General features: G+C 41.9%; 1 protein-coding gene across 1 annotated transcript; it reads left to right on the forward strand.

The window, feature by feature from the left end:
• The first annotated feature begins 4,352 nt into the window (after window positions 1-4,352).
• Window positions 4,353-4,817, forward strand: LOC131008090 (uncharacterized). The gene has a single exon (XM_057934990.1). The coding sequence runs from the start codon at window positions 4,353-4,355 to the stop codon at window positions 4,815-4,817; it is 465 nt and encodes a 154-aa protein (XP_057790973.1).
• The last annotated feature ends 3,794 nt before the right edge of the window (window positions 4,818-8,611 follow it).

Genomic DNA, 8,611 nt, shown 5'->3' on the forward strand with positions numbered 1-8,611 from the left:
TACGAAAACAGATCAAACACAAGCAAAACAGACTAAAGTAAGCGAATAAAAATGAATAAAAACAAGAAAAATAATGCCAAACATAACCAATCGCCATCCCCCTCCCCAAACTTATCAAAGAGCAAAAGCTCGAAAATAAGTTTGGAGGGAAAAATAGATAAAGGTTATGTGATGCATACTTACAGAAACGCAATCAGGAGGCCGGTGGATCACGATATCGCCGGAACTCACGCAAAAGCTCCTCCTGCATAGCCATCTGATGCTCTAGCTCAGCTAGCTGATACTCCTCAAACTACTGTTGGCGGCCAAACTGCTCACGTATATACGCCTTGAACTCTGTCTGGCGTCGGTCGGCCTCTTGCTGTGCCATCCATATAACCATCACGTCGCCACGAACGACGGTGAACTGGGCATCCAATCTACCCATCCTATCAGTCAACTCGGTCATATCATAATATCCTTCTGTGCCGGCAGCAGTGCCCTGATGTCTATGAGAGGGGGTACTCCCTCTTCCTCCTCATCTACCTAAACCTCGACTTGTGCTTGCACCCTATGCTCACCTCTTCCTGGTCCTGCCAGTGCACGATGAGCAGGAGTGTCCAGCTTCCAGTTGGTCATGTCATAATGACCATTAACCGTGGTGAGTGCAGTGTTGGGCAAGGGAAAGTGATCCCCATCCCTCTGAACAAACTGGAAGGGCGGGTGAACTCGGGAAATCACCCGCATATCAAACATTCGACGGGCATGTAGTAACGTTTCACCCCTCATAATCGGCCAACCCCCCACCTCACGACAAAAGTGTAGGGCAATAGGTGTGAGCATCCCTCCGATAGTAATAATGCCCTTGGTGGCTTTGGCGGCCTTGTATAATTATTGAACCAAGATGTCGGCAAAGCTGATGTGGGTTCTTGTGAGCATGGCATAGATAATGTAAAGATCCAACTGGCTCACATTACTGTTCTCCTTGCGAGCGAGAATAGTATGGGCAATGATGCGCTGAACTGCCCAAAAGACCGGGTCTCTGATGATAGCTGCCTTGGAGGTCCTCGATGAGTATTCACCAGCTCCGGGTTGCACCAAAACCCGCCACAGCTCCTTCGGTGTAAATCCAGCAAGATGTGTGAAAGCGCAGTCAGTAGGGCACTCAAAGATGTTGTTAATGGTGCTCATTTCCACATCATGCTTCCAATTGTTGTTGAGCTGGAAGGCCATAGAGTCGGGATATATTGCTGACATCAATCTCTCATCAAATGTGCTCATCATCTCAAGAATAACCCTCTCGATAGTAGGCCATCCTCTTTCTAGAATTCGGCTCCATCCAATGTTAGCAAACAACTGTTGGACATCTCCATAGACCCCCATCTCTTGAAGCACTACCGGATCAACATAACGTGTGGGCTTTATCTTCCGGTGCCACAGTGCCGAGAACTTTGGTCAATCTAAATCCGACATGAGTACCACGCTGTGATACTCTGGCTGATCGGGTATCAATGGAGTACTTCTTGACCCCGAGGCTCCAGCGCTTCCCTTTCGTTTCTTTGGTGCCATTGTACCTACAAAAATTTTCAATCAATTCCAAAGCACCACCTAAAACCAACAAACCAACAAAAATAAAGCAATGAAGCCTCTAACTTAGCAAAAACCTCATTTAAAATTCATCCCCCTAATCCAAAACCCAATCCTTTAATCCAAACACTCCAAGTTAACTCTACTCATATGAATAAACAAAACAAAACCAACCATGATCAAAGCCTACTTCCCAACAAAAATTCAAGCAAAATTACCCAACAAAGTGATATGCTAGCATCAAGATAAATCCCAAGTAACAATAACAAGGAAACCAACCAGTGTCTAGCATGCTTCAATCCACAACTAAACTTCACAAAATAATGTACTATACTAACTACTCCAATATCATAAAATCAAACTTAATCACCAAGCTAAGCTAGAACAATAGCAAAATCTTAGCAAAACTAGCAAGAATAACAATAAAATCAAAGGATAGAAGTGAGTTATCTTGAATCTTTAGTCAAAAACAAGTGAAGAATCACAAACCCAACACAAAAACCTCAATACTTGAATTTAGGTGAAAAAGTGGAAGAACACTCAAATTATTCGGATGAAATAGAAGATTATGATGTGGGTAAGAGATTTGTGGAAGGAATTTGATGGATTTGAAGTGAGTTGGGAGTAATTTGATGAAGAAAAAGTAGTATTTTTGTGGGTTTTGGGTGTGGGGAAGAGAAGAGGTGAAAGAGTGAAGAAAAAGGGGGAATAAACACATATAAAACCCCACTTACCGCACACACGGCGACTGCGCGGTGACCCGACGGCAATCGGCCGGCTCCTTCGAAAAATTTGGCCTGACCTCAGCGGTCAGGCGGCGGTCGCCGACCCTGCGAATTTTTTTTTAATTTAAAGAGAACAGAAAAAAAAATGAGAAAAACTAGGAAAAACAAGAAAAATGAAAAAGAAAAAAAAACTAAACTAATGAAAAACAAACTAAAAGAAAGAAAGCAATAAAAATTGGGTTACCTCCCAAAAAGTACTAAAATTAATGTCTATAGCTTGACAATACCTCACAATTATGGATCATTGAATTTGGTGACTTCAAGACCACGATCAACATCCGACTTGAAGTAAGGCTTGAGGCGATGACCATTAACAGTGAAAGTAGTGCCATTAGCCGCGAACAACTCATACGTTCCATTCCAATTGCTCTTATGCACCATATACGGCCACGCCCACTTTGATTGCAGCTTGCCAAGAAACAAACGCAGCCTGGAATTGTATAAAAGAAGCTCTTACCCCGGCTTGAACTCATTAGTGCGAATGCTCAAATCATGGAATTTCTTGGCCCTTTCCTTGTAAATACGAGAACTTTCATAGTCCTCATTCCTCCATTCATCCAACTCGGTTAAAAGATCACGCCGAGTAAATCCTGCCTCCTTGAACTCCATGTTGATTCTCCTCGTTGCCCAATAAGCTTTGTGTTCTATCTCAACAGGTAAATGACAAGACTTGCCAAAAATAAGTTGATAAGGAAACATACCAATAGGAGTCTTGTAAGTAGTGCGATACGCCCAAAGAGCATCATCCAAATGCTTCGCCCAATCTTTCTTGTTGGCTACACTCTTCTCCAAAATCTACTTGATTTTCTGATTAGCCAACCCCGCTTGCCCATTAGCTTGAGGATGATATGGAGTCGTCACCTTGTGCTTTACTCCATACTTTGCCAAAACCCTTGCTAGCCACTTATTGTTGAAGTGCGACCCCCCATCACTAAGCAACACTCTCGGTGCTCCGAACCGAGTCAAAATATTCTTTTGCAAGAATTTAATGACTACCTTGGAATCGTTGGTGGCAGTGGGAATCGCCTCCATCCATCTAGAAACATACTCCACAGTAAGCAAAATATAGGAGAAACCGCATGAAGTAGGGAAAGGACCCATGAAGTCAATCCCCCATACATCAAACAACTCCACCTCAACGATGATATTTTGTGGCATCTCATCCTTCTTGGTGATATTGCCCATGCGTTGGCAACGATCACATGACTTCATGAAAGCATGACAATCCTTAAAAATTGAAGGCCAATAAAAACCACTATGATTGACCCTCATGGCTGTGCGGTTGGCTGCAAAGTGGCCTCCACTAGGCGAGCATGGCAAAGTATTCCCATTATTCGGCGATGTGTTAGAGAGCATGAATGGCCAAAGATCATTGAGGAGTGTCATAGCTCGCCTAGTGGAGGCCACTTTGCAGCCAACCGCACAGCCATGAAGGTCAATCATAGTGGTTTTTATTGGCCTTCAATTTTTAAAGATTATCATGCTTTCGTGAAGTCATGTGATCGTTGCCAACGCATGGGCAATATCACCAAGAAGGATGAGATGCCATAAAATATCATCGTTGAGGTGGAGTTGTTTGATGTATGGGGGATTGACTTCATGGGTCCTTTCCCTACTTCATGCGGTTTCTCCTATATTTTGCTTACTGTGGAGTATGTTTCTAGATGGGTGGAGGCGATTCCCACTGCCACCAACGATTCGAAGGTAGTCATTAAATTCTTGTGAAAGAATATTTTGACTCGGTTCGGAGCACCGAGAGCGTTTCTTAGTGATGGGGGGTCGCACTTCAACAATAAGTGGCTAGTAAGTGTTTTGGCAAAGTATGGAGTAAAGCACAAGGTGACGACTCCATATCATCCTCAAGCTAATGGGCAAGCGGAGTTGGCTAATCGTGAAATCAAGCAGATTTTGGAGAAGAGTACTGCCAACAAGAAAGATTGGGCGAAACATTTGGATGATGCTCTTTGGGCATATCGCACTACTTATTAGACTCCTATTGGTATGTCTCCTTATCAACTTGTTCTTGGCAAGTCTTGTCATTTACCTGTTGAGATAGAACACAAAGGTTATTGGGCAATGAGGAAAATCAACATGGAGTTCAAGGAGGAAGGATTCACTCGGCGTGATCTTTTAACCGAGCTGGATGAATGGAGGAATGAGGACTATGAAAGTTCTCGTATTTACAAGGAAAGGGCCAAGAAATTCCATGATTTGACCATTCACACTAAGGAGTTCAAGCCAGGGCAAGAGGTTCTTTTATACAATTCCAGGCTGCGTTTGTTTCCTGGCAAGCTGCAGTCAAAGTGGTCGGGGCCGTATGTGGTGCATAAGAGCAATTGGAATGGAACGTATGAGCTGTTCGCTGCTGATGGCACTACTTTCACTGTTAATGGTCATCGCCTCAAGCCTTACTTCAAGTCGGATGTTGATCGTGGTCTTGAAGTCACCAAATTCAATGATCCATAAATGTGAGGTATCGTCAAGCTATAGACGTTAATTTTAACACTTTTTGGGAGGTAACCCAATTTTTATTGCTTTCTTTCTTTTAGTTTGTTTTTCCTTAGTTTAATTTTCTTTTTCGTTTTTCTTGTTTTTCCTAGGTTTTCTTGTTTTTTTTTTCCGTTCTCTTAAAAAAAAAAACACAGGGCCGACGACCGTCGAAGTCAGGCAATTTTTTCTGAAAGATCCGGCGACCACCGCCGGGTCGCCGTGTGTGCGGTAAGTGCGCTTTTAATTGTTTTCTCCCCCTTTTTCTTCACTCTTTCACCTCTTCTCTTCCCCACACCTAAAACCCACGAAAATACTACTTTTTCTTCATCAAATTACTCCTAACTCACTTCAAATCCATCAAATTCCTTCTACAAATCTCTTACCCACATCATAATCTTCCATTTCATCCGAATAATTTGAGTGTTCTTCCACTTTTTCACCTACATTCAAGTTTTGAGGTTTTTGTGTTGGGTTTGTGATTCTTCACTTGTTTTTGGTAAAGATTCAAGGTAACTCACTTCTATCCTTTGATTTCATTGTTATTCTTGCTAGTTTTGCTAAGATTTTGCTATTGTTCTAGCTTAGCTTGGTGATTAAGCTTGATTTTAAGATATTGGAGTAGTTAGTATAGTACATTATTTTGTGAAGTTTAGTTATGGATTGAAGCATGCTAGACATTAGTTGGTTTCCTTGTTCTTGTTACTTGCGATTTATCTTGACGCTAGCATATCACTTTGTTGGGTAATTTTGCTTGAATTTTTGTTGGGAAGTAGGCTTTGCTCGTGGTTGGTTTTGTTTTGTTTATTCATATGAGTAGAGTTAACTTGGAGTGTTTGGATTAAAGGATTAAGTTTTGGATTAGGGGGATGAATTTTGAATGAGGTTTTTGCTAAGTTAGAGGCTTCATTGCTTTACTTTTGTTGGTTTGTTGGTTTTAGGTGGTGCTTTGGAATTGATTAAAATTTTTTGTAGGTACAATGGTACCAAAGAAACGAAAGGGAAGCGCTGGAGCCTCGGGGTCAAGAAGTACTCCATTGACACCCGATCAGCCAGAGTATCACGGCGTGGTACTCATGTCGGATTTAGATCGACCAAAGTTCTCGGCACTGTGGCACCGGAAGATAGAGCCCACACGTTATACTGATCCGGTAGTTCTTCAAGAGATGGGGGTCTATGGAGATGTCCAGCAGTTGATTGCTAACATTGGATGGAGCCGAATTCTAGAAGGAGGATGGCCTACTATCGAGAGGGTTATTCTCGAGATGATGAGCACATTTGATGAGAGATTGATGTCGGCAACATATCCCGACTCTATGTCCTTCCAGTTCAACAACAATTGGAAGCATGATGTGGAAATGAGCACCATTAACAACATCTTTGAGTGCCCTACTGACTGCGCTTTCAAACATCTTGCTGGATTTAGACCGAAGGAGCTGTGGCGGGTTTTGGTGAAACCCGAAGCTGGTGAATACTCATTCGGGGACCTCCAAGGCAGCTAGCATCATAAACCCGTCTTTCGGGCAGTTCAGCGCATCATTGCCCATACTATTCTCGCTCGCAAGGAGAATAGTAATGTGAGCCAGTTGGATCTTTACATTATCTATGCCATGCTCACAAGAACCCACATCAGCTTCGTCGATATCTTGGTTCAGCAGTTATACAAGGCCGCCAAAGCCACCAAGGGCATTATTACTATTGGATGGATGGCTCACTCTCATTGCCCTACATTTATGTCGCGAGGTGAGGCATTGGCCGATTATGAGGGGTGAAATGTTACTACATGCCCGCCGGATGTTTGATATACCGCTGATTTCCCGAGTTCATCTGTCTTTCCAGTTTGTTCAGAGGGATGGGTATCACTTTCCCCTGCCCAACACTGCGCTCACTACGGTAAATGGTCGTTATGACATGACCAATTGGAAGGTGGACACTCCTGCTCATCGTGCACTGGCAGGTCCAGGAAGAGATGGGCATAAGGTGCAAGCACAAGTCGAGGTTGAGGTAGATGAGGAGGAAGAGGCAGTACCCCCCTCCTCATGGACATCAGAGCGTTGCTGCCGGCGTTCGAGGATATTATGATATGATCGAGTTGACTGATAGGATGGGTAGATTGGATGCCCAGTTCACCGTCGTTCGTGGCGACGTGATCGCTATGAGGATGGCGCAGTAAGAGGCCGACCAGAGCCAGAAAGAGTTCGAGGCTTATACACGTGAGCAGTTCGGCCGCCAGCAGCAGTTTGAGAAGTATCAGCGAGCTGAGCTAGAGCGTCAGATGGCTATGCAAGAGGAGCTTTTGCGTGAGTACCGGCGGTTTCGTGATCCACCGGCCTCCTAATTGCATTTCTGTAAGTATGCATCACATAACCTTCATCTATTTTTCCCTCCAAATTTATTTTCGAGCTTTTGCTCTTTAATAATGTTTGAGGGAGGGGGATGGAGATTGGTTATGTTTTGCATTATTTTTCTTGCTTTTATTCTCTTTTATTCGCTTGTTTTAGTCTTCTTTGCTTGTGTTCTGTTTTCGTAGAGTCTTAGAGTCTGGCTTGTTCTTTATTTGCTTGATATGTTCTGTTTTTGTTGGTTGGTGCTTTTCTGCGATGCTTTTATTACTCCTTTAGATTTTTGGTGTGAGGCTTATGATGATTTCCGTGATAAAATTTTCTTGAAATTCAATCTTCTTTGATAAGTTGAGCATAATTGGAACTAATTTGTATAACTTTAGGGTGATTTTTGACCTTGATTTTGGGACGTTGAATAAACCTGTGAGATTTTGAGCCATAACTGTTTATTATACACAGTTTATTCTTTGTTGTGAATTTGGTCATGCATGTGGTGATCTTTTATAACTTGCCATGGTTTCTGTGTTGAGGTTACTGTTGTGCCCAAGATTAGGAGATGATTTTAAGCCATCTTTTGTTAGCTACATTTTTTCCCAAACACTGTCCTTAACGGACAATTATCCTTTGTTATCCACTTTGAGCCTATTTAGCTTTTACTCTTTTATATGGGGATCTTTGTGTGGTGAATGTCATAGTGGGTTAATTGAAAAGAATGGATGATTTTGTATTACTATTTACTCTTATAAGCTTTAGAAAAACTATTTCTTAAAAAAAAATTGTTGAGGAAAAAGAAAAGAAAACGAAAAAATGTGAAGTCGAGTGTATATTGAGAATTTTGTTAGAAAATCGACTTTGTTTGTTGGAAATAAGTGGAGAGCATAAAAGAGTGTTTAGTTCTGTATGGTGATGATTAAATCCCTTGAGTTGTGTTGATTATGGTGGCATAGTTAGGTGGAAGATGAAATTTATTCCATACTTGATTTGTGAAGCTATAAGGTTGGTATTTTTAATTTAATCGAGTCACTTAGCCTATATTTTTCCTACCTTAACCAATATCCCTACATTATAACCAGAAGAAAAAGACCTTTTTTATCTTAGTCCTGGCACACTATTAGCGATGGAGATTGTAGACGATTGGCAAGCCTATGGTAAGTGATCTGCATTGCATTGATTTCGATGAGAGCATACCCGTCCCGTTCTACCAATTGATTGTTGAGTGATACACATACATTGTGAGATTCAATTGTTTGGAAATTTAAGGTTGATTTTGCTTTAAGTTGTGTTTATTGGTGAACTTTGTGTTCATTTGTTGAAGATTTGAGAATTCTAGCTTTCTATGTTTTTCTGAGTCCTCTGTAATCTAGATTTCTGCCCATTTGTGTTTATTGATTTTATTCTTCCCATTATTCGAGGACGAACAATGACTTAAGT

This window comes from Salvia miltiorrhiza, chromosome 2 (assembly GCF_028751815.1).
Source record: "Salvia miltiorrhiza cultivar Shanhuang (shh) chromosome 2, IMPLAD_Smil_shh, whole genome shotgun sequence".
Lineage (NCBI taxonomy): Eukaryota > Viridiplantae > Streptophyta > Magnoliopsida > Lamiales > Lamiaceae > Salvia > Salvia miltiorrhiza.